The following is a 27,123-nucleotide window of genomic DNA, read 5'->3' on the forward strand; positions in this document are numbered from 1 at the left end:
TTGCTCACCAAACAGACTCTGGCCCCAACCCCGAGTCTGCACCACTCTGCACCTGACTCCTACGGTCTGATTTTGAGTGGCCCAATACCACGAGGAGGTCTCCCTGGCGATCCTGACCTGAGATCTGTTGATCTCTGATCTGCCTCGACACTCAAAACGACGCCTGCAGTCTTTCTGGATGATCCCCATGACCGCACCTGGAGCTGGTAAGAAACACCACAGCCTTGGGTGTCCAAATAATTGTGTCCCAGCATCCCAACTTACCTCTCCAAATGGTGGTCACCTCCAGAAGATCTTTGTCGCTGAGCCTGCAGACTTTGTTGCAATCTGAGAATCCCCATTGAAGACAATAGGGCACCCAACTCCAAAACAGCACCTAGCCGCCCCTGTGGGTGAACTTTGGGTGCTAACTCGAATCCCCCTTAGCCTAACACCAGAAGCTTTGCTCCCACAACCCAGTGGCCTGCTCGTGAGTAGCCGTCAACCGGAGGACCCCTATCCACAGTTGGATAACCGTGGGCCTCAGCACTCTAACCAGCCGCCCTAGTGCCGCTGAGGGTGCTTTGAGAGTGCATCCTTGACCCTGGAGGAACTCTGGGGCTAACCCCAGAAAACCAACTTCCAAACCCAAGTACTAACCTTGAAACCGATAACCTCATGTTCGAGGCATGTGGGCTGCTGAATTCATATCTGTGCATAGATCGCCGCCTAGTGTTGGGTCCGGATGATTGCACATTGTTGTCCTGGAAGAGTCTTCGAAGTATCACGAGATAGGCGGCTCCTCCCCTGGACTACAGTGCGCATGGGCATCCTCTCCATCCTCAGATTGTTTTTTTCCGCCATTGGGTTCGGATGTACTTTCCTTTACTCGAAGTTTGGAATCGAAACTACACTCTCTAAAGGCCAAAAGGCCTTCGGTATCGTCGGTGTTGTCTCGAATCGGTGCCGACAGCTTCTTTACAAACTTTATTCAACTTGGGACGTCGAATCGGGCCGCGGGCCTTCTCGGCGCCACGCGACCAGTCGTCGATGGAACGGAGCCCATTTAAAAGATGCCCTCTTTGTAACTCAAAATACCCACATATCGATAAACACCCTGTATGTAACAAGTGTTTATCTCCTGAACATAATGAATCCGACTGCCTAGCCTGTGCCCAATTTCGCTCCAAAAAGACACTTCGGACTCGACGGGCCGCTAGACTAACCATGCAAAAACCAGAGCCAGAAAATATCTTCGACGAAGAAGATCTTGTTGAAGCCGAAGAATATGAACAACAGTCAGATCAAGATTCAGAGCATGACTCCGACTACTACATCGACGACGAAGAAGACCTCGTCGAGGTAGGGGACGACTAACAAGGGATCGGAGCCGTAGAAGACAAATCCAGTGATGAAACGGGGCCAACCGTGAGTACGGCGCCCCATACCTATACCTCCATGGTTCCACAGGCTCAGGTCGAGGCATCGCCACAAGGCATTAGCCAAGATCTCGAAAGACATTCTATAGCCCCGCAATACAGCTCGGCTAAGAATATTACAAAAGAGCCATCGGATCAACGTACTCCGAAATTGGTAATATCGAAATCAAAAGTTGTGGAACCGAAACTGATCGACTACACGGTCTTCGGACCACACTACGTCGATCCAGCGGAGTCGAGACCGAAGAAACTCATCGACAATACGGTCTTCGGGCCAAACTATGTCGAACCATCGGAGTCAAACACAAGGGTCGTCGAGCCGAAAACCAGCGCCACTATATCTACTCCAAGACAAAAGGTCGTTGAACCGAAAACATCGGCGTCGACAGTCGCGAACACAAAAAAGGGACTCGATCCAAAGAAGGTTGTCGACCCCAAACAAAAAGTCGACAAACCAATGGCTATGCAAAAGAAAGGAATCGAGCCGAAGAAAATCGACCCGAAAAAGGCCATCGAAACGAAACCAAAGGGCGTCGATCCGAAACCACTGGTTCCAAAATCGACACGTCCATAATCGAAACGAAAAAGACTGTCGAAACGGGAAAAAGTTCGGCTCCGAAGAAACAGGCACTACCGAAAAAAACTGTAGTACCACAAAAGGACATCGGACCGATTAAGTTTGGCCTACCACCTTCCTCGAAAACAAAGGCGGTCGACCCAAAAAGCGGCATCGAAACAAACCAAACAAAAGACATTGGCAAAAACACCCAGAACTGCTGAACAGGAAGTCTTACATCCAGACCCTGAATCAGTGGAACAGTCAAAACTTTACATTGACCCTAACTCTGGGAAACTCACTCTCTACAAAAGGAAGATCAGACCTAACCCATACTCCTATACACCCACACACTCAGATGAAGAGGTGGATGAGGAATATGATCAGGAATACAACTACACAGTAGACACTGACCAAGACAGTCACACTCAACCATGGGTTGACCCAGTACATCCCGGTGACTCTCAACCCATTCCTGATACATCTGCATACCCTGCTAGGCCTTCTCCTACAGAGGACACAGCTGCTTTTAATTCACTAATCGAAAGGGCAGACCTCCATCACAATGTGGACATGCATGCAGACCCTGTGGAGGAAGATTTCCTCTTTGACACTTTTGCCACATCAGAAAGAACAGTTAAAACACTACCTATGTTAAAAGGGGTACTTAAACATGCAGGAGACATATTTAAGGATACCACTAGGGCAAGGGTCATTAACCCAAGAATAGAAAGGAAGTACAGGCCAGCGCCACTAGACCCTACATATATTAAGGGACAACTGCCTTTGGATTCTTTAGTGGTAGCAAATGCACGTAAACGTGCAAACTCTCAAACAACTGGAGAAGCTCCACCTCCTGACAAAGAATCAAAGATCTTTGAGGCATCAGGGAAAAGGGTAGCCACGCAAGCAGCTAACATGGAGAATATCTAACACGCAAGCCCTGTTAGCTAGGTATGACAGGGCACACTATGACATCTTAAAAACACTTCTCCAGCATTTACCTGACCCTTACAAAGAACAGGCTGAACAACTAGTACAGGAGGGAAAGCTAATCACTAACGCCTCCATTAAATGTGCCTTAGATGTTGCAGACACAGCGTCCAGGTCTGTTAACACCAGTGTTATGATCAGGAGACATGCGTGGCTACGCATTTCTGGTTTTAAAAATGAACTCCAGTCCACTTTGTTAAACCAGCCAGTCAATCCCGACTACTTATTTGGTCCAGGGGTAGATACAATCCTGGACAAAATGAAAAAAGACACTGAGACAGCTAAGTCTATGGGAGCCCTACAGTCACAACAACATCATAGAGGCTCCTTTCGTCGCTCAAATTACAGGGGTGCTGCAAGAGGCAACTCATCACAGCAGATCACAAACTACAAGGGAAACACACACACCACCTACAATAAAAACAATAGAGGTGGATACCGCGGCAATAACAAAGGCAGAGGATGAGGGAATAACACCACCAGATCCTCTACCAACACAAAACAGTGACTCCTTAGCGCTACCCCCAAACCATGTAACACCGGTCGGGGGACGATTACAGCAGTTCCTACCAGTCTGGCAAAACATCACTACAGACAAGTGGGTAAGGCACATTATCCTGGATGGCTATTGCCTAGGGCTAACCTCCACACCACCCAACATACCACCAAAATACTGTCCTATGTCTGTAGAACACCTCAACTTATTGCAGCAAGAAGTCATCAGCATGCTGCAAAAAGGAGCCATAGAACTAGTACCATTAGAACATCAAGGTACAGGGGTATATTCACTATACTTCCTCATCCCCAAAAAGGACGGGTCTCTCAGACCAATATTGGACCTCAGGCCCCTAAATCATTACATCTTATCAGCGCATTTTCATATGCTCACTCTACAACAAGTGTTACCACTGTTGCAGCAAGGATACTTCCTCGCAACCTTGGACCTCAAAGACGCATATTTCCATATCCCGATACATCCTGCTCACAGGAAGTATCTCAGGTTCACGCTACTAAATCAACATTACCAATTCAAAGTCCTTCCATTTGGTGTAACAGCTCCAAGAGTGTTCACAAAATGCCTAGCTACAGTGGCTGCACATTTAAGAAGACAACATATTCATGTCTATCCGTACCTGGACGACTGGCTAATACAGGCAAAGTCAGCCCAGCAGTGTGTCAGCCACATGTCAAAAACAATCGACTTACTGCACAGCCTAGGCTTCATGTTGAACTACCAAAAATCTCACCTTCAGCCATCCCATGTACAGCAGTACCTGGGAGCAACAATAAATACTCTGACAGCAAAAGCATACCCAAACGCTGCAAGAATAAACTGTATGCAGCTACTAATCCAAAAGTTCAAGCCCCAACACTCGCTCTCTGCCCGAGTGTTTATGCAACTCATAGGCATGATGGCTTCGTGCATCTTCATAGTCCCTCACGCCAGACTACACATGCGTCCGCTACAGGAGTGCTTAGCACGGCAGTGGAACCAGGCTCAAGGACAATTGAAAGACCTAGTGTTGGTGACCAGTCGTGTATACAACTATCTGCATTGGTGGAATCCACAAAACCTTTGCACGGGACGACTGTTCCAAGAGCCTGTACCACAAATAGTGTTGACGACGGACGCATCCCTGATAGGATGGGGAGCCCATGTCCTTCAGTACACAGTGCAGGGCCTATGGACAGCACAACATAAGAAAATGCACATCAACTTGCTAGAAATGATGGCACCGTTAATACCACTAGTGGCACGCAAACTACGCCAGCATTCACTGACACTAATCTGTGTTGCTCCAACATGGGCGAGGCAACCATGGTACACAACGTTCCTAGAACTTTCTGTGGTACCTCATCAAAGACTGCGGCTAACACCCACTCTACTCACTCAGAGCCATGGAGACATACAAGACCCAGATCCGCAACAACTGAACCTTGCAATCTGGCTCCTGAGGTCTTATAGTTTGGGTACCTAAACTTACCTCCTGACTGTATGAACATTATCAAGGAGGCAAGAAAGCCTACTACCAGAGCTTGTTACGCTGCAAAGTGGAAGGGTTTTGTCATTTACTGCAATAACAATGACATAAACCCACTAGATGCTTCAACGCAAAATATCATTTGCTATCTTTTGCACCTACATCGTTGCAATCTAGCTTATTCATCTATAAGAATACACTTAGCTGCCATTGCAGCTTATCTTCAGAACAGACAGCATCTTTCGCTATTTAGAGTACCTGCAATTAGGCATTCATGGAGGGACTCAAAAGAATAATCCCCCCAAAAACACCCACCATCACCTGTCTGGAACCTAAACATTGTTTTAACCAGACTAATGGGACCACTATTTGAACCATTGCATTCATGTGAATTACAATTTTTAACATGGAAAGTGGCATTTCTAGTAGCAATTACTTCACTTAGAAGAGTTAGCGAGCTACAAGCCCTAACTATTCAAGAGCCATTCATCCCAATACATGCAAATAGGGTAGTTCTTAGTACAAACCCTAAATTCATGCCCAAGGTGGTAATCCATTTTCATATCAAATCATACAATAGAACTGCAGTGTTCTTTCCAAATCCACAGTCAGTACCTGAAAGGGCTCTACACACACTAGATGTCAAGAGAGCACTTCTATCCTACATTGATAGAACTAAGGATTTTCGAAAGACTAAACAGTTGTTTGTTGCCTTCTCACCACAATACAAAGGCAACCCCATTTCAAAATCTGGGTTAGCCAGATGGATAGTTAAGTGCATCCAGATGTTATCTAAAAGCTAAACTCACTTTAACAGTTTCCCCCAAGAGCGCATTCTGCACGCAAACTAGGGGCATCCATGGCTTTCCTAGGAAACATTCCTCTAGAGGAAATATGTAGAGCAGCCACATGGTCAACCATACATACTTTCACAAAACACTTGTGTAGATGTACATTCCAAACAGCAAGCAGGTGTAGGACAGGCTGTTCTAAAAACTCTTTCAGATTGCTGCAGCTGGCACAGGTAGCCACCGCTAAGGGAGAGACTGCTATACATTCTATGCACAGATATGAATTCAGCAGCCCACATGCCTCGAACGGAATATGCTACTTACCAGTATGCATCTGTTCTTGGCAATTAGGGCTGCTGACATTAATATCGCCCACCCTCCTCCTCGGTGCCTGTCGCAGCTGTAGCATTCATTATTACTTTCTTACTTTCTTGCATGGACATCATACTGTACCATACTCCATCTCTGCCACAATGGCGAAAAACAATCTGAGGATGGAGAGGATGCCCATGCGCACTGTAGTCCAGGGGAGGAGCCACCTATCTCGTGATACTTCGAAGACTCTTCCAGGACAACAATGTGCAATCATCCGGACCCAACACTAGGCGGCAATCTATGCACAGATATGAATGTCAGCAGCCCTACATGCCAAGAACAGATGCATACTGGTAAGTAGCATATTACTTTCTCCCATAGGACTGCATTGACTGCTTTCTTGTGAAATTATTGGGTGGAGTTGGTTTTGTATGAGAACTTGAAAAACTGCAAAGATCTAAAAACTGCTTTACGTACCTTTTTTCTAGGAAATGTCCCAGTGTGATATCTAGACATATCACACCAAGTAGTAAAAGTAATCTGAAAAGTAATCTAACAGTAATTTGCACTGTATTGAAAGTATTTTCAAACCTATAACAGTCATTTTCATTCAACTTGCTGGCACCGTTCAACCTGCCTTGAAAAGTACCATTTGCTCTTACCTGTACCAAGCTTGCTTGGTTCTAGAAAATAAATATAACAAAAAATAATTTTTATACAAACCAAGTGGTCGGAGTTCATTTTTCGAGTGTGTCACCTAATTTGCTGCCTGAGTGTGTGCAACAAATGCTTAACACTTCCCTTTGAGCTTTACTGCTCGCCCACACTACCACAAATGGAGAGTGAGGTGCTATTTACTTTTACTCCTGCCTACCTTTGGCGTTCAACTGGATTCTGTGCACACTATGCCTCATTTTGGTATAGTATATACAGATCCAGCTACCTACAACCCTTTGTTGAAGCAGGGCTTGCATACTCTATTTTGACACCCACTCAAACACAGGACTGGTGTGCAGTCCACTAGAGGCTCGACTGCCATGGCTGCACTCCTCCCAGAGTGCCTTTTTTGGAGATTTGCACGGTGGCAACTTGAGTTTCAGCTCATACCTTTGCAAGCATTACTGCCTGGACATCCAGTTGGCAGCCAATGCAGAAATTGAACAGACCGTGTTGTGGAGCCAGATTTCTTAGAGTGAGTGTTGGGACAGATCATTCCTTTGCATGGTAAAGACCTGTACCCCCTGCCCTAAGTGCTCAAATGTACTGTTGTTTGAAACACTAATGCTGATAGGGGAATATGGATCATGCATGTGTGCCATTACATAGGACTGTGTCAAAGATTGCGGTCTTGGACTGGGAGGTGTGCCCTGAAGCGCTGTCTCCTTCACCAGGGGTTAGTGTGGTGGCAGCATACAGTGTAGTAATCAGTAGTAGTGAAGAGGACCTTTGTGCTCTGCCACTAGAGTGAAGCTTACAGGCTCACTCGCCCGTTTAAAGGTTTGACTGCTGTTTGTTTAACTCATCCTTGGTGTGAGAAGTTGGCCTGATATATGATGTTTCCAATTCTGGAACCACCTTGTATCAGTCCAAGCAAACCCTTATGGTGTCTGGTTGTAAGTCAACCTTGTAGACAAGCTATCTTAATGGTAGCATAGACTAAGCAGCCTTAAAGGCTAAACTCAAGAGGTCGTGTTAACCCCTTCCACGCTGATGACGAGCTGGGCTCGTCATGAGGTAGCCTCCTCGCACGCTGATGACGAGCCCAGCTCGTCACGTAAAGTGCGCTTTTAAAAATCTCAGCGTACGAGCGGAATTCCGCCCGCACGCATGCGGTTAAGCGAGCTGTTTTACCAATCACAGTCCTGTAATATCAAATGAAAGGACACCACACAAGTATATATTATAAAAATATATGTATTTATTCCTCAAATGATCCCCAGTATTCTTTATGAACAAAGGGGGCACAAGCGTTAAATCAAAAGCACAGTATAACATACAAAGTTGCACAATTATGGATGAGGGCGGGGGGCCACTCAGACCATATACTAAACAAGTGGTATAAGAGATACCAATCGAACAGTGGTTAGGCCTAGGGCCTAGGGAATCGCTGGGAGCAGTCGGGACAAGCAATGCTGAAGTCGGGAAAAGCCCGCGGGATTCGGGTGCAGCGCTGAAAGGGCACGCATGCACCAATGTTAGTCAATGGTGCGTAAAAGTTTCACAAATAGAGTTTTAGGACACTTCCGCTGAACCTAGAAAGACAAAACTTTAGACACAGACCCTAGAGGTGTGTACCAGTGTGGGAACACTGGCGTTGCAATGTTACCTCACCCACAGGAAGCGGGTGCATAGGGTCGAAGTGGTCGAGTCGGGTTTCGTCACGCAGGTTCTTGGTGCTTGAAGCTGAAGAGGCTGCAGGCGATGTGAAGGAGAAGTGTCCGGTGGGATCCAAGGGTGGATCAAAGTCGAAAAGTACCTGAAAGCAGAGGGGACAGAGTCTGGGTCACTCAGCAGTGACCAGGGTGGAACCAGGACGGAACTAGGCAATCAGGTGGTTGTCGAGGAGCTTCTCTCCGCTGCCACGTGGGCTCTGGGGCATCTGCGACGTCCAGGAGCGGGTCACGAGCTGTCCCACGTAGGCTCTCGCTGTCGGCTTCAAGATTGGAGCAAAGAACACTTGGCAAAAGCAATCCACGCGGAACTGGAAGATTGCTTCTCACTCTGACCAGGAGGGTCAGAGTGGGGGCTCCTTTTCAGGGGAGCGGGTGCAAATCTGGAGCAACCAGAATCACAAGTCGTATTTCGGGTTTCGTCGGCACAGGGGCCACAAGCCGGCTGGCAAGTGACCGGGCCAACGCGTTGAGCCAAAAGAAGCAGAAGGGCCCCACGCAGCACTCGTCGAGTGTAGAGGGGTGAACTTCGGTGCAAGAGTGGCTCAGGGTTGGGGCTTCTCAAACCTAGGTGTACAGCTTCGAGGGTCACTCGTGGGCTGCACGGTCAGCGTCTCGTGGTCTTTTCAAGATGCGTGCCCCACGCTTCTGGTCGCCTCCACGGGTCTCGGCTCTGCAGGGACTGTGGATCGGGCTGTAAGAAGGCAGGCAAGCTTGATCTCTTCGATCTCTGTCGCTCGAGTTCCGGCGGGAACTGCAACAAAGCAGACGTCGAGGGCTGGATGGTGCCTGTTTGCACAGGGTGGTCACTCCTTGACCACAAGGGAGATTCTTCAGTCTTCTACGTTGAGTAGGATGTCGAAGGGTCCAGAGTTTCGTTTCTTATGTTTCATCAGGATAATCTGAAGTGCATTGGCACTGCTCCCATTCTTATACCAATCTAGGGGGCTGGGTACACCCCTTTCCTTTGGTCCAGGCCACGCTGGGAAAGGGGCTGGAGTGCCCCAGAACCGGTTTGGCCGGATTATGCAAGGGGCAGCCTTGTGCGCCCCAAGCAGTGTCTGGTTTCTTTCAAACCTCCCTGCTACAATCCACTATCTCCTGTCTGGGGTGGTGTGACACCTCCCTGCGACAGGAAATCCTTTGTCCAGGCCTCCTTGGCTGAGTTTCGGTCAGCTACAGGGGGTCAGACTTATGTCTGTGGCAGAAGCATCCATTTTGTGGATCTGAGGCTCTTTTAAAAATCAACCGCATTTAAGCAAAGTAACATGTCTTCTCCCTCTAGAGGGGTGGAATGCTATCCCCGTCGCCAGGACTGGCGAGGGGATAGTATTCCAAATCGTATGACACCTTACACGACATGTTTTGATAAAGCCAAACCAAAGTTGCTATATAACCGCGAGGATTATAATGCACTTAAGAGTATATGGTATGGCATTATCCCGGAACAGCTTAGGGAGTTGTTCCCGACAGCTGCAGACAGGCTCAGCTCATGCTAGAGCCCCATCTCACATTAAACCACGCACTCTGCCTCCAGGATTGATAAGGCCTTCCATAGGAGTGGCTCACAGGTTTATATGTGTCCAGATAGGTTTAGATTTAGGCATACTATATCTAAGCAAGGGGTGATTACACCACCTTGCCCCAGCTGAGTGATCAGCCAGTTGTGTCAATTTTAGATAGCCAGCCAGGGGTGGCAAAAGATATGCTTCAGCCCCTGGTAGGCCTTGGATGCACCTATGCCCTTGGCACCTATAGTGCTCTGTACAGGGGCTGATAAGGTGACCCAAGCCAATCTAGTTATGCACCTAGGGTACATGGAATCCATTTTACAGAGAGAGCAGACAGCCTGGGGCCCTGATTAGCAGGGAACCAGGCCAACTAAGTCAAAAACCAGCTAAACACAAGGCAAAAAAATCTGGGGTAACCATAGTCCGGTAGCCACCTTCCTACACTTGGCCTACATCAGGATTGCTGAGCAGCGCATTGAATGTATGTGTTTCTGTGAAAGGTGAAGTATAAGGATGGAGTAGTGCTTTGCAGTACATGTGCTGGGTCTATATATGCCTGAGAGGGATACATTACATGAGAGATGTAGAGCTGTGTCGTGCCTGCACACTGTGTATATGTGCATGTGTGAAGTCAAATACATGAAGGAGGAAATGTTGTGCAGAGAGCACATACGGAGTGTGTCTCTGTTGGCTGTGTTTATGTAAAGAGCACACCCTAGTTAAATATAGGAAAAGTTCAGTGCTGAACAGTGTCCATAGACTGAGTATGTGTGCTGGTTATATGTTGGGGTACAATGCATGGAGGAACAGTGGTGGACTGAAAGTGTGTTCTGAAGTTACACTGAGTCAGTGTGCCTGCAATGGTACATTATATATAGGACCCTGGGTTTAATTTTGGAAAGCCCAGGCCTGCTTCAAGACTCAATATTCAAATCAACGCCAAGGCCAATCGGCGTCTTACTCTCGCCAACCTCAGAGAGGGCGTCAGAATCGCCAGGTTCGTGACAATGCCAAGAGGCAATAGCGGCCTCCTGACTCTTTCTACTGTTCCTCCCCTGACAGTGACCTCGGTAGGGGGCAGGATATCTTTTTGTCTGGACAACTGGAGATAAATAACATCAGAACAGTGGGTCCTGAATATTGTTCAGAGTGGCCATGTGCTGGAGTTCCAAGATCTTCCTCCAACCAGAGCTCCAGGCGCCAATCAAACAAAACATCTGGGTCTGCTACGCCTCGAAGCCCACCAGCTTTTCACCAAGGGGGCTATAGAGCCTTTACCTTTCTTTCAGAGGGGCAGAGGTTTTTATTCCAGGTTCTTCCTGGTTCGAAAGACGGCAGATACTTGGCGCCCCATTTTAGATCTACGAGAGCTCAACACTTATCTCATCAAACTGTCTTTCAGGATAGTCACTCTCCAGGATATTCTTCCTCTTCTGAACCCCGGGGATTGTATGGCGTCTCTGGATTTAGAAGATGCGTACTTCCACGTACCGATCCACCCAGCTCACAGGCAATATTTGCGCTTCACAGTAGGCAAGAGCCATTTCCATTTCAGAGTTCTTCCGTTTGGCCTTCGATCGGCGCCACGGATTTTCACAAAGGTGCTGGCACCAGTGGCGGCTTTCCTCAGAAAGCAGTCCCTGGAGGTTTTCCCCTACTTGGACGACTGGCTCGTCAAGGCTCCATCCTTCCAAGAAGCTTCCAGGGCCATTTCCACTTGTATCCAATTGTTAACTCACCTGGGCCTTCAGCTCAACAAGAAGTCAGTTCTTCTACCTTCCAGGTCCGCAAGATTCCTAGGGGCTGTTTTGGACACGGACGACTGCAAGGCTCGTCCTTCCGACGAACGTCAACAAAAACTGATGCTCTCAGCTTGCCAGGTGCAGAAAAAGAAATCCCTTTCGGTTCGGTGCTACAAGTCCCTTCTCGGATCTATTTCATCCTGCATACCATTATGGTGCCAGGCAGAGGGCTCGTTCAACGACAAAATTTTGGTTACACTGCAGATGGCAAAGGCATGCGAGTGGTGGTTGGTGAAAGAGAACATCGCCAAGGGACTAACATTCAGAATTCCACCGTCTCCTATGGTCCTAACGGATGCCTCATTAGAAGGCTGGGGAGCAGTTCTCCAGGAACTTCAAATCTGTGGACATTGGAGTCCAGAACAGTGTCAGTACCACATCAATCTTTTGGAGCTGACAGCTGTTCGGTTGGCTTTGCAAGCTTTCCTCCCGAGAGTTCGCAATCACACAGTGCTGGTCCGGACGGACAATACGACGGCCATGCACTATATCAACAAGCAAGGGGGGACGAGATCTCGAACTCTGTCCAAGGAAGCCCAAGGACTTTGGGATTGGGCTATTCTTCACAAAGTCACTCTACAAGCGGAACATCTGCCAGGCTCTCTCAATGTTACAGCAGATACACTAAGTCGCCGGAAACAGGCGAATCACGAATGGGAATTGAACCAGTCAGTTCTGGAGAAAGTGTTCTCTGTCTGGGGAAGACCGGCCATAGACCTCTTTGCGTCTCCGGAGAACGCCAACTGCCGGTTCTACGCAAGCAAGGACACCATCAGGGATCCTTGGGGAATGCGCTTTCCATGGCTTGGTTCGGCGCATTCTTTTACGCTTTTCCACCAATTCCTCTCATTCCACGAGTACTCCGGAAACTCAAAGCGGAGCCATGCAAGATGATTCTCATTGCACCAGCATGGCCCCGGCAGTTCTGGTACACAAAACTTCTTCTCTCTCAGGATCATCCAATTCACCTGCCACTAGTTCCGACACTGTTATCGAGGGATCAAGGTCAGGTGCTCCATCCGGATCCGGGGTCGCTGCATTTAACAGCGTGGCTCCTGAATACAGAGAATTCCGACATCTGAATCTCACCAGAGAATGTAGAGAGGTTTTGTCCCAGGCTCGAGCGCCAAGTACTAATAAGACGTACAAAGCAAAATGGAAGAGATTCTACCTATGGTGTCGGAGGAAACGTCTCCATCCTTACAAGTCTCTTCCTCAACAAGTTTTGCCATATATACTATCGTTGGCTAAGTCTAGGTTGGCTCACTCTACAATTAAGGTGCATCTGGCAGCCATCTCAAGGTTCAGGCGAACTGCATCAGGTCCTTCTCTACGGTCTTCTAGAATTATTAAACAGTTCTTAAAAGGCCTGTTTCGGATGTATCCTCCAGTTTGTCCACCTCCTCCAATTTGGCAGCTCAATCTGGTGTTGGCTCAACTAATGAAGGCTCCGTTTGAGCCTATTCACAAGGCGGACTTGAAATTCCTTTCTTGGAAGCTAGCCCTTCTCTTAGCTCTAACATCGACTAGGAGGGTTAGTGAGCTTCAAGCGCTGTCCATAGTTGAACCTTTCCTTCAATTCAAAAGAGATGTTCTTATCCTTAGAACTAATCCAAGGTTCATCCCGAAGGTTCCTTCCGAGTTCCACTTGAATGAACCCTTGATTTTAAAATAATTTTTTCCGCGGCCTTCAACTCCGGCGGAACGAACATTGCATTCTTTGGATGTTCAAAGATGCTTGAAATTCTATTTGGAGCGCACAAAGTCCTTTAGAAAGTCATCACAGTTGTTTGTTGCCTATAGCGCTCCACGGAAGGGATGTGCTTTAACAAAGGCGAGCATTTCCCGCTGGATCTCCAGTGCGATTCATTTCTGCCATCAGGAAGCAGGCAAACCTCTGGGCAGAAAGGTTCGTGCGCATTCCATAAGAGCAGTGGCATCTTCGGTGGCTCTTTTTTCAGGAGTCCTGATCAAGGACATATGCAGGGCAGCAACGTGGAGCTGTACTCATAACTTCACGAAGGACTACTGCCTAGAGTCTGCAGGACAAGACGACGCTGCTGTTGGTCAAGCAGTCCTCCGGACTCTGTTTCAGTGAGAGGTGAGCTTTCCCTACAATACCTCCTTCCTGTATTGCACATTTTGTTTCAGTGATGCTCTATATGTTTATGTATGACAAAATGTGCTTTTGGTGATTTACTGCTGGCTATTCTGATACAAAGCATGGGAATCTATGAAAGTTCCAATACTGGGGTAAGAAAACAAGTTACTTACCTGTAACTATTGGTAACTTTCATAGATTCCCATGCGCCCACCCTCCTCCCCTGGGAAAGCTCAGTTTTTTTTACAGAAATAGTGGCGGTTTGCACAACAGCTACGAAAATCTGAGCTCTCTCAGGAAGGTTCTATGGGGTGAGGCTGTTCTGATTGGTTCTGACAAGTTTGGTCTCTTTTCCACAAAGAGGGCGATAGGATACAAAATGAGATGAGGCCTAGGCCTATTTTTCTCTTGTTTCTATGGTTCTGATATTTTGTATTTACCGAGGCTCCCATTTCGACGACGGGGAATGATGCAAAGCATGGGAATCTATGAAAGTTACCAATACTGGGGAACCAAAGTTACAGGTAAGTAACTAACTTGTTTTCTTCGTACTAATCCTAAATTCGTACCTAAAGTAATGTCTGAATTTTATCTCAATCAATCAATTGAGCTTCCTGTTTTTTACCTGAACCCTGATTCGGTAGCATAAAGAGCTCTTTATACTCTGGATGTAAAAAGAGGTCTCCTGTTTTACTAAGATAGACCTAAAACGTTTAGGAAAACAAAACAACTCTTTTTAAACTTTTTCTTCACCCCAAAAAGGCAATCGTATATCCAAGTCAGGCATAGCTAGATGGATAGGCAAATCCATTCAGACGTATTACCTGTAACTCCCAGGGCACATTCCACTCGTAAAAAGAAAGCACATATGGTATTTTTAGGAAAAACCCCCATAGCTTACCTTTGCTAAGCAGCTACATGGTCTAACCCACACACATGTACTAAACACTTTTGTGTGGCTGTTTAAGCACGCCAACAAGCCAGCATAAGTCAGGCCAGTGTACCCCTTTTCAAACTACTGCAACTCCCACACACTAGCCACTACTTTAACGGAGGGACTGCTTTTCAGTCTATTCAGAGCATATGTGTCTATAGCCACACATGCCATCAAACTGATTGTTCCTTACCCTCTAAGCATCTGTTCGTGGCATGTAGTACTGTAGATTCACATGCGCCCACCCTTCTCTCTGGACGTCTGTTGCTGCTGCAGTTGAATTTTACACATTTCTCCATTACATTCATATTTAGCATTGACATCCATTTTTTTTTTTTTTTTTTTTTTTTTTTTTTTACATATTCCTTACACTCCTTTCCCACCCGCCTGTGAGAAAACAGTCTATCTAAGGAGTCCATGCGCAGTATCCCCAAGAGGAGTAGTGACTCTACCTCGTGACTGGAAAGAGTTATTCAAGGAAAAATAAGTTGCACAACTCTAAACCCAGAATCTAGATGGCAGGAGTATGCAGAGCATGTTCATCTACAGCACTACATGCCATGAGCAGATGCTTACAGGGTATGTCACAATCCTTATGCTTCCTTATGTTAGTCCTGTGCATATGGATGGGAGCAATGGATATTGTTGGCACAAGACATTTTTTAAATGTGTTGAAGGTGAACAGGGTTCTTTGGGATTGGGGCAATGATCCATATAATAGTAAAGTAGCTATGGCCGTAGGCTTGAATGGGTTTGGCCTCCCCTTGATTTGGCAATCCTTGGTAGTATACTGTTTGGGTGGATAGATGAGTACATTAGCTGTTGGGTACTAGATAAATGACTCCACAACCCATCTTATTTTAAAAGCTAATTTGGGCAACGCAGCAGTGAGACCGTTTCCAACAAAATGCCAGATCTAATCTAATATAGTTTCTCTTTAGTATAAGATTAACAGTCTACTTCAAATTATTACATCGCTGTAATGTACATATAATTGCATTGTGTTTTCTTCAACAGAACAGGCACTTTCCACTCCTCATAAAAGGTGTACAGGCTCCGACCGTGGCAGTTATAAAGAAGTTGGCCAAGGAGGTTGAAGAAGAAGAAGGGATACAAACATATGCAGTGAGTTTGATCGCCTTATTGAACTAGATTGTTTAAGCTTTGCAACTTGGATTTTGGATTGTTTCATTTATAATTCGTATGTCATTGTAGATGAAAGCCATTGTATGCTTTCACTTTGTTGGTCACATAGCCTTCAGTAAGACCTTATCTTGAGTGAACTGTGCTCAATCTATAGCTTCCACATGCTGTCATGACTGTTATGTTTGAGTTCCAGTGTAAGCTGTTCTACGCTGGGTAGTTGCACATCTGGAGGATGGGGAGCATTTTTTATTTGTTACAGTTGTATCATTCATATTAATTTGCCTCTGTTGCACTGTATTTTAGTAAGAGAGGGTTTCTTTTTGTCAGGCAAACAAGGGCGTTGATATTTGTATTTAGAATAAATTATGGGTCATTATGACTATTGCTGAAAACTGAGTGTTTGCAGCCAGTTAATGGCTACATTATTTTAAAGGATCCAATTAAGTTGTCAGAGTTGAGCCATTGATCACGGTTGTCTGAACACCAGAAATAGAATTATGCCGTTTAGTCTCTGGGCATTTCTGAAATTCTGTTATAAACTAAATAAAGATATTAACTCCATCTGATGACAACTGTATGGCAAGCTATAAGCGACCCTAGAAATACGGTATTCATGAATATTCTGGTCATGACTACTTTTAGTGTAGAACAATTGAGTTTTATCCCTCTCAAGGCGCATTCAATAGTGAATAACAGGACTAGTAAAAAAGTATCATCCTTGATGGATCGAGAGGCCCTAGCCAAACGATCCCACGCTTGAATGGTAATTGCATCATAAGGCCAACTAAAACCCCAGAATTATCTTTAAAATCCTTAAATTTTGAAAGTGGGAGAATCAGATACAGGCTGGGGAATATAACGGAATAATTTCTTCTTCTTTCTGAACTTTGAATCAGTTTAAAGCATTTTAAGACTGTTACTATGTGATTTTAAGTATGGAATATGAAATGAGGCACATTATAGGAATATGAAATGAGGCACATTATAGGTTTATTATTAACTGAACATATTGTTGTTAATTAGTTACTCACTTTCTTAAAATGGATAACCAGGCTGATGATATGCAAAAATCATAGATTTGTGGTTTTATAATGATGTTTTGTACATTATCGCATGTTCTTAATCTGTGTTACATCCATGTCTATCATTTGGTATTAGGATAATAGAGGAACCCTTTCAGGCACGTTGCACTTAGTTGATTGCTTTGCTCAAATTAAATTGTGGATTAATCCACAACGGTGTAAATAGGAAATTTGAGGCGTATGGGCCTATTAAGTGCAATAAGACTTTATGGAATGTTTCAACTGTAGAATGGCGCTGTTAAAAATCCATTTTTACATTGCAGTTTTGAATATATTATGAAGATTTTAACTGTATTTCAAATCGGTCCTTTTAAAAATATTTAGTTTTGATGTGTCATACGGTTATGTAAGTGTCACACTAAGTTTTTTTAATTCATTTTATTGCTGCATTAAGGAAACAGAAACAAACCTACAAAAGGAGGGCAAACTCATTTTATGAAAGAAGGGGAACATCGCACCCTTAAGATGGCATAACTATCCATAGTTACATAATAAGTCATGTCTATAAACTGTACTTAACAGCTCATGAGAGGATTAAATAAAAAGATGATAGGAAACATATAATATCATACATATAGAGGGATCAGTGGGGTGGTAAGGGAAGAGTATAAACACTCGCTGTAAGTTTAAGTCACAAACAGCTTTGTGTTAAAGAGGATTAAAGTCCAATTTGACCTATTCATGTAGGAGGATGTACATGCATGAGAATCTCATGGGACGTCGTGCAGCACAGACCGATGGTGGGTTGAGAAGGGTAGGGAAACGGGAGGATTCTGGTCATAATCAGGAGTTTGGAGGGGTCGGGGGAGAGGATGCAGTGGAATAGAGTTGCAAAGAGCAAAGATAGGTACAAATGTCCTTGGGGCGGGAGGTGGATGCTGCAATGTAGAGTAAATCTCGGTTTGCATGCCACAGTATGCCATGCTACGGAGCCATGCCTCTTTTGTGGGATGAAGGCGGCCCCCCAGTGTACTGCAATTCCCCTTTTGACCAGTAACAATGCTATAGGTGTGAACCTACGATAGCAGACCGGGATGTCGGAGACGGTGCCCAGCAGGGCTAATTTGAGAGATGGTGTGAGTGGATATCATGATTGATAGTACCTGAAACACTGATTTCCAATAATAATGATGGGTCAGGCCCAGGTCATACGGGAAAAGTCAGCTCCTGGGTGGTGGCATTTGGGGCACTGCAAGGTTTTAGAGAGGTCATATTTGGCCAGTTCCATGGGGGTGATATAAAATCTATGTACAAACTTAAAGTGTAGGAGTTTGTATTGGTGGTTAGGCTAGACCCGCTTCATTTGCGCGTGGCTGCAGGCCCTTTCTTTGACTGTGAGCTTTTGTCCCAGGTCTTCCTCCCAGTGGTGCAGTGCCCCCTGATTTTATACCTGCATCGGAGTCTTGCAAGAGCGGTACAGTTTAGTGACCAGATGTGAGCCGGTATTGTCTGTTATAAGGAGTGTGACAGGTGGGAATTCCTCTGGGAGGAGAAGGACGGGATTAATGCATGCCAAGCACCAGTCTACTGATGATGAATCTATCTATGTGGGATAATTCCAAACACCATGCCAAGCACCAGTCTACTGATAATGAATCTACCTATGTGGGATAATTCCAAACACCATGCCAAGCACCAGTCTACTGATAATGAATCTATCTATGTGGGATAATTCCAAACACCATGCCAAGCACCAGTCTACTGATAATGAATATATCTATGTGGGATAATTCCAAACACCATGCCAAGCACCAGTCTACTGATAATGAATCTATCTATGTGGGATAATTCCAAACACCATGCCAAGCACCAGTCTACTGATAATGAATCTACCTATGTGGGATAATTCCAAACAGATAGATAGCTCTGCTAATGTTCTGATGTGTCCATCCAGGAAAAGTTCTCCCAATGTGTGGAGGCATAGCTTTCATAAGGTACGTTGTACTCATTTCTCTGACATTATTCGGATCCATGGATTGTGAGGCACCGGAAGTTTAGCAGAAAACAAAGAGCCAGATCCCAGAAGTCTGCTAAGTATCCGCCAGGCCCAACATGTGGTAGCGAGAGTTTTTACGTCAGTAGGGTCCAGCCGATTCCTTGTGGGAATATCGCATTTAGTGGGACAGGGTCCGCCAGGTCCTGCTCGGGCTTGCTATAGGCTATATGGGCATCAGGATGGAACCAGTTGTTGGCGAACTGGGCCTGCACGACCCGATAATACAAGTTGAGGTCAGGGACCGCATACCTGCACCGTTCGTAGGGAAGTGTGAGTGTATGGCATGCTATTTGCCGCTTTCGACCAGCCCATATCTGGTGGAGCAGTTAACCGTTTAACTGTGAGCGAAACGTTTTTGTCAGGGATGGGGATGTTTACGAAGAGGTCACCCACATTCAACCTCAGACCGTTCCTCTCGGTGTTAAACAGGATATCATCTAAGACTCCTGCAGCAGTAGCACTCCCTGACAGCACCCGATGTCCTCAGAACATCTAACACTTCTCAAACAGGAGGTTCTCTCTCTATCACAAAAACACGCACTAGAACCAGTCCCCTTGCCTCATCAAGGCACAGTGGTTTACTCCTTCTACTTCATAATTCCAAAAAAGGACGGCTCTCAGGCCCATACTAGACCTCAGGCCACTAAACCTCTACATTCAGTCAGACCACTTCCACATGGTCACTCTACAACAGGTGCTTCCACTACTTCAACAGGGAGACTTTCTCTCCACTCTGGATCTAAAGGACGCCTCCTTCCATATTCCCATTCACCCCGCTCACAGGAAATATCTCAGGTTTGTGATAGATGGTCAACACTACCAATTCAAAGTCCTCCCGTTCGGATTCGCTGGGATTCGCAATAAACCTTGCCAAATCCCATCTCCAACCGTCCAACATACAACAATGCCTAGGAGCTGCAATAGACACTTCAAAAGCTCTAGCATACTCCAATCCAGCCAGGATTATTGCCATAGAGGCTCTAATCCAAAAATTTCAGCCTCAACACTCCCTACCAATGCGAGTGTTCATGTAGGGCGGTCGTTCCTCGACCCGGTTCCACAGACAGTGCTAACAGCAGATGCATCAGGGCATATGGACCCCCCCAACAAAAACAATTCCACATAAGCTACCTGGAATTGTTAGCAAACTTTCTAACGTTAAAATCTTTTCAACTCCACCTCCTAGGCAAAGCTGTTGTGGTTCATACAGACAATATGACAGCAATGTACTACATACAGAAACGGGTGGGAACACACTCTCTGCAGCTTTCGCACCTAGCTCCGAGCATATGGAGATGGGCCATTCCGCAAAACATGTATCTCCTTGCACAACACCTCCCAGGTGTACACAATCCGATAGCAGATTTGCTCAGTCATCAGACACAGCAGATCCACAAATGGGAACTTCATCCTCAAGTTCTTCTTCCAGTCTTTGGCATGTGGGACCGCCAAGTAATTAATCTGTTCGCCACACACCAGAATGCCCAACCTTTGCGTCCAGGTATTCACACCAGTGGTCGAAGTGGGGGAAAAAAAGTAGGGGAACTGTGTGTGGAGAATCGGGGGGGCGGGAATAACCGAAGATTGGATCAGTGGGCGGAGTCAGGGGCATGGCTAGAAATAGCAAAACATACCGATTTTTAGTATTTTTAGCATTTCACTGACCAGTTACAGCTTATAACGTTATTTAATTCAAACAATGGATAAACATGTTTATTTGCGGTTTAATTCAGAAAAAAGCAAACACCCATAGGGAATACAGGTTTATGTAAAGCGTGCAAAATATAAACAGGAACAACATGTTACCTTAATGCTTTTACACTCATTGTTCAGAAGTCCATGAGTATTTTTTGTCTCAAACATTGAGGACATGAATACAGGGCTCCTCCTGTACACATGTATCTGAAAGAAACAGGTCAGTATTAGATTCCTTACCTTAGAATATCCCCAGGCGTCAGACCGGATCCGGAAACTTTTGCGTAGCAGTACCCCTGCGCGTCGGTAGGTGTCGTCTGCGGCTCCGCGTCCTTCGTCGGCGTCGTTGGTGCCCGGATGACGTTGCCGAAGTACTTAGATGCCGCCCTCGCGCGCTGACGTCTGCTCTTCTTTTTTCTGCGCCAGCAAGCGCAGATCCGGAAAAAGTGATACCCCTTAGTCAATTTGTGACTAAACTTTTTTTCCATCATTTTTGATCCTTTTCAAAGTCTAACGACTCCGGTGCTGGTAGGGATACCTGGGTTTAAACCCTGCGCCGACTGCGACCGACTGATGTCTGTTACCGGCCCCCATCGCCGGTGTCTTCATTGCCTGGGCCTGGGCCTCGACCACAAGACCTGCTCCGACTGCCGGGCCCTGACGTCTAAAGCTAGGCGGGAGCGGTCCCGCAAGCGACTCAAGCTCCGGCAGTCGGCCCGTGCCGCTCGAGGTCCCGGTCCGCGAGGAGGTCGAGGGAACTGTCGCAGAGTAGGAGCCACCCTAGCTCCGGAGGTCGTCTTCGGGCTCGAAGTCCTCAGGTAAGCACAAGAAGTCGAAGAGACGTCATCGCTCTACTGACTCCCCCGAACGCTCGCGTGACGCGACCAGGGTTCGGGCGACACCGCGGCCTGCTTCATACCCGTCGGTCCCTGGGCAGAACGCGACGCCGGAGGAGATCGAGGCCTTCCTCACAGCCATGAGGTCGCTCACTCCTCAGTCGGGCTCCGTGGCGCCTTCGGGCCCAGGGGCCTCAACTGGGGGCCCCAGCGGGTCGGGCGCTTCTGTCCCGACGCCACCGGTGACTTCGGTCCCGGCGCCACAGGACCCAGCAGGATCCGGATCCGGGTCGTCGCCGGGTGACCTTACGACCTTGCCGGCGCCGGCCCCCAGGGTGTCGTCCCCGATCCCTCCCTCGATTCGGGTTCCGGCGCCGCTCTCGACGCCGATGGGAGATTTTTACTTCTATGACCCAACCCCATCCTTTTGTCTTGAGTCTCAGGAGATGGGTGGCGAGGGGGATTGGGAGGGGTCTGAGGACTGGACAGGTGAGCTAGGGGAGGCCAGCGGTCTGGACACCTCGCCGGACACTGGTTTTGTCTCCCCTCCTACTGTGGCTTCGGAGGAGGGGGGCTGCCCATAGTGTGGTGCTGACGCGGGCGGCCGAGGCCTTCGGCCTGGAGCTCCCTGTCGCGGCCGTGAGGACTAACCTCACTGAGGTCCTTAAACCGCAGGCAAGCTCGGCCGAGCCTCTGCTGCTGTTTAATGAGGCCTTGCCTGACGTTCTTCTGGGCACTTCGTCCAAGCCCGCTACAGGTCAGCCTGCTGTAGATAGGAACATGGCCAGACGCCACCACCCGGCTCCTGGCGACCCTTGCTTCCTGTCCACCCACCCCACCCCCGAAAGCCTGGTCATCCAGGCCTCTAACTCCCATACCGCATTCCCGACTGCTCCCCCCGATAGGGAATCCAAGAGGTACGAGCAATACGGGAAAAAGGTATTCTCCTCCCTGAGTTTAGGGCTGCGGTCAGTCGACACCGCGTGCCTCTTGGTCCGTTACACCCACTCTCTGTGTGACACGGTCGCGGACGTGCTGCCACAATGTCCGGAGGAGGTCCGGACTAAACTCACCCAAGCCCTTGCGGAGGGTCGAGATGCGGCATGGTACTTCATCCGGTCTGGGCTGGATACCACGGACTCACTGGGCAGAGCGATGGCAATGACGGTGGCGATTCGCCACGCCTGGTTGAGGTCCGCCAACTTATCGGCTGATGTCCAAAACACCCTTATGGACATGCCGTTTGATGGTCGTCGCCTCTTTGGCGACAAGGCAGACCATGCGCTTGAGCGCTTTAAGGACTCCAGGGCTACGGCCAAGTCCTTGGGCCTCACGGCCCGCGCCAGCAAACGGCTGCTTTTCGCTTTTTCGTGGCCAAGGAAGTGGCGCCCCCACCCGTCCTGCCAGCCATGGGCCGCAGACTACCGTCCAGCGCGGTGGGGGACGTGGAAACCGCCGTGGCGGCGGTCGGGGACAACAGCGAGGACAGTTTACACCTGCCCCTGCAGCATCCGCCTCAAAACCTTCCTAGTCCGAGCTTTCAGGCCCATGTGACACCAGTGGGGGGCAGGGTTCGCCATCACCACCTCCACTGGCGCACTGTCACATCGGACAGGTGGGTGCTGCAAATTGTCCGAAGGGGCTACTCCCTCCCCTTCGAGGCGACCTCTCCATCCATGCCACCGCAGTACCACCGCGTGTCGGGGGATCACTTGACACTTCTACGAGAGGAAGTTACGGCCCTCTTGGCCAAGGGGGCCATCGAGCGCGTTCCTGGGCCAGAAGTAGGGTGTGGTTGTTACTCCCACTACTTTCTGGTACCCAAGAAGGGCAAAGGGGGCCTACGCCCTATCTTGGACCTGCGGAACGTCAACGGCTTCCTCCTGCAGGAGAAGTTCAAGATGCTGACACTAGCTCAGGTCCTAGCTGCCCTGGACCCAGGAGACTGGATGGTAGCGTTGGACTTGCAGGACGCTTATTTTCACATCCCCGTCCTGCCGGCCCACCGGCGTTACCTGCGGTTCACGGTAGGCCATGAGCACTTTCAGTTTACCGTGCTCTCCTTTGACCTGAACAGCGCCCCACGGGTCTTCACGAAGGTGATGGCGGTGGTCGCAGCTCATCTGTGCAGATTAGGGGTTTCAGTCTTCTCCTACCTCGACGACTGGTTGTTGAAGGCGGGCTCGCCCCAGACAGTCGTCGGCCACCTCCAGACTACGGCCGACCTCCTGCACCTGCTGGGGTTCTCCATCAATGTGCCGAAGTCACACCTGTGTCCCTCTGAGAAGCTCGTCTTCATCGGAGCAGTTCTGGACTCTGCGCAGTTTCGGGTTTATCCTCCCGAGCAGCGGGTTCGGGATATTCAGGCTCTGATTCCGATCTTTCAGCCGTTATCCCGAGTCTCGGTCAGGTTGACTCTGGGGCTGAAGGCCTCCTGCATCCTTCTGGTGCATCATGCCAGGTGGCGGATGCGGGCTCTGCAGTGGGACCTGCAGTTTCAGTGGGCCCAGCATCAGGGCAACTTGTCCGACCATGTCTTGATCTCGGAGGGCACTGCAAGACAGTTGCAGGAGTGGCTCACGGACTGCGATTGGGTCAGCGGCAGATCCCTCTCCCTACCCCAACTGGAGCACGTAGTTGTGACGGACACGTCCCTCCATGGCTGGGGAGGCCACATGGGAGAGGCGGAGATCAGAGGCCTCTTGTCTCCGGCGGAGTCCCGGCTCCACATCAACCTTCTGGAGCTGCGGGCGATCCGGCTTGCACTGAAGGCATTCCTCCCCTCTCCCCTCTGTCCGGGGGAGTGTAGTGCAGGTGTTCACAGACAACACCACCGCCATGTAGTACTGCAACAAACAGGGTGGGGTGGGGTCGTGGACCCTCTGCCAGGAGGCTCTGCGCCTCTGGCAGTGGCTGGAACATCAGGGCTTGACCGTGGTGGTTGAACACCTGGCAGGTTCCCTGAACGCCAGGGCGGACGATCTCAGCCGTCGGTGCATGATGGATCACAAATGGCGTCTGAACTCGGATGTGGCGCAAGGCCTCTTTCAGCAGTGGGGAGAGCCTTGGTTAGATCTATTCGCCACAGAAGAGAACGCGCAATGTCATCAGTTCTGCGCGTTGGAATTTCCAAGGCGGCACTCGCTCTGAGACGCTTTTCGTCGCGAGTGGAGCTGCGGTCTGTTGTACGCCTTTCCGCCTATACCACTTCTGCCCAGAGTGCTGAAGAAGATCAGGCGTGACCGGGCCCAAGTTATCCTTGTGGCTCCGGACTGGGCACGAAGATACTGCTATCCAGAGCTACTCGATTCAGAAAAGGGGGTGGTGATGAACAGAGTGCCTGAATTAAGCAGACCACTCTTACCCAGTCCAAAGATCAGGGCTTGATCCATCACCGTTTTTTAGCTCACTGCACCATCCCAGCTCAGAACTTGGCTATATGCATCCAGAGCTACTCAGCATGTCTGTCGATCCCCCGATTCGTCTGCCTCTTCAGGAGGACCTTCTGTCGCAGCAGCAGGGGACGGTCCTCCACCCAAACCTGTCCAGTCTCCACCTCAATGCTTGGAGATTGAGCGGCGACAGTTGAGGCCATTTGACTTGCCTCCTGAAGTTTGTGATGTGATTCTGGCAGCCAGGCGTCCCTCCACAAAGTCGGTATACGCCTGGAGGTGGAACAAGTTTGTGTCATGGTGCACAGCAAAGGCTGTGGATCCCCCTTTCTACCCCTCTTTCAGAGGTTCTCCTCTTCCTTCTTTCTCTTGCCCAGCAGGGCTCTGCTCTGGGCACTATCAAGGGCTACCTTTCTGCCCTTTCCACATTCTTAAGGCTACCTGATCAGCCTTCTTTGTTCAAGTCCACGGTTGTTAATAGATTCTTAAAGGGTATCACTCATATGTTCTCCCCTGTTCCTTTTGTGAGGCCTCAGTGGGATTTGAACCTTGAACTTACTTTTCTGATGTGCGCTCCCTTTGAGCCACTTCATAACTGTCCTCTCCGTCTTCTTACCCTTAAGACTGCTTTCCTGGTTGCCATCACCTCTGCCAGGAGAGTGAGTGAGCTCCAGGCTCTTTCATCCAAGCCTCCCTTCCTTTCTGTCCATCCGGACAAGGTTGTGTTGCGGACAAGACCCTCTTTATCCAGAATTATGAGTGTCTTTCATAGATTCACATGCCTGAATCATTCCCAGTCGTCGAGACGGGAGTCTCCGGTACATAGAAAAGTAATGTCCTATAGACATACATAGAGAAAAGTAGGCCTAAGGGGCCAACCTTAGTAGCCTATCTATGTCCTTTTGTAAAAAGGACCAAACTCCAGAAGGTAGCCAATCGGCTACCACCTCCCTCTAGAACCTTCCTGTCAGGAGCCTCAGTCTCTCAGATTTTCTACTGCACGTTGTGCTAGGGAGTCTCCACCTGAGTTCTCCTCAGGTTTCCTAGTTTTATCTCTTTTCCTCACAGAAATTGGATATTTCCTTCAAAAATCAACAATGGCTGATCAACAGAAGAAAGGTCTCATCAGAGCTTGCTCATCTTGTGGTAAGAAGAGGCTCCACGTCGATGACAAGCATGAAACTTGCCTATACTGTCTTTATCCAGATCATTCGCCTAAGGAATGTAGAATTTGTAGAACATTCTCTACAAAAACACTTAAAGACAGAGAAGGAAGGCTGCCCCTCTGGTTGAACAGACTGAAAACCAGAAACAACCTGGAGTCTTCAAAGGACGGTGAGATGGCTTCAGTTTCCTCTAAATTATCCTTGAAGAGGCCGAGGGTTGCTTCCCCTAGCCCTACAGACGTTCCTCCTAAAAAGACTGCCAAAAAGTCTTCAGGGGTAAAATCTAAAACGTCCGACAAGGAGGTTCCTGCCTTCAGGAAGCCTGTGTCGTCGCCGACCACAATTTCGTCGACGCTTCCCTCAGCGCTGAGGAAAACCGCCTCTACAGTCTGTTTCTACATCGACGACGGCGTCGTTAGCATCTTCATCGACAACTACTCCATCGTCGACGGCGGGTAAGCCTGTGTCGTCGATTGTTCTCATTAAAAAGCACTCGACGTTGCTTAAGATTCCGTCGACGGCCACAGCGTCGACGACGGAACCAAAACCGTCGACGCCTACACCGCCAGCGAAGACGCCCTCGGCGACCGGCCTGCTGTCGACGAAGACATCGACGACGGTAAAGACAACGTCGACGAGCACACCATCAACGACTGGGCCGTCGACGAAGGTACAGTCGACGAAGAGACCGTCGACGAGCTCACCATCGGCAATCGGAATTCAGTCTTGCCTTCCTGCCCCCCCTCCCGCTGTCCGTGCCTTTCCCGTCCCCCCTCCCGCTGTCCGTGCCTTTCCCGTCCCCCCTCCCGCTGTCCGTGCCTTTCCCGTCCCCCCTCCCGATGTCCGTGCCTTTCCCGTCCCCCCTCCCGATGTCCGTGCCTTTCCCGCCCCCTCCCGCTGTCCGTGCCTTTCCCGCCCCCCTCCCGCTGTCCGTGCCTTTCCTGCCCACCAGGCGTGTAAGTTCTGTAAATATGTGCACCCAACTTGCAATGCTGCAACGCAAAACATGAACGAAGC

At 48.5% G+C, this 27,123-nt stretch overlaps 1 protein-coding gene across 2 annotated transcripts in view; it reads left to right on the top strand.

Moving 5' to 3' along the window:
* LOC144829004 (uncharacterized) overlaps positions 1-27,123 on the top strand; it is a 391,507-nt gene that overhangs the window by 121,806 nt on the left and 242,578 nt on the right. For both annotated transcript variants that reach the window (XM_078687693.1, XM_078687694.1), the window contains exon 7: positions 15,811-15,918. In XM_078687693.1, coding sequence (XP_078543819.1) covers positions 15,811-15,918 — 108 coding nt within the window. The remainder of the gene's footprint in view (positions 1-15,810; positions 15,919-27,123) is intronic.

Source organism: Lissotriton helveticus, chromosome 4_1 (genome assembly GCF_964261635.1).
Source record: "Lissotriton helveticus chromosome 4_1, aLisHel1.1, whole genome shotgun sequence".
Taxonomy (NCBI): domain Eukaryota; kingdom Metazoa; phylum Chordata; class Amphibia; order Caudata; family Salamandridae; genus Lissotriton; species Lissotriton helveticus.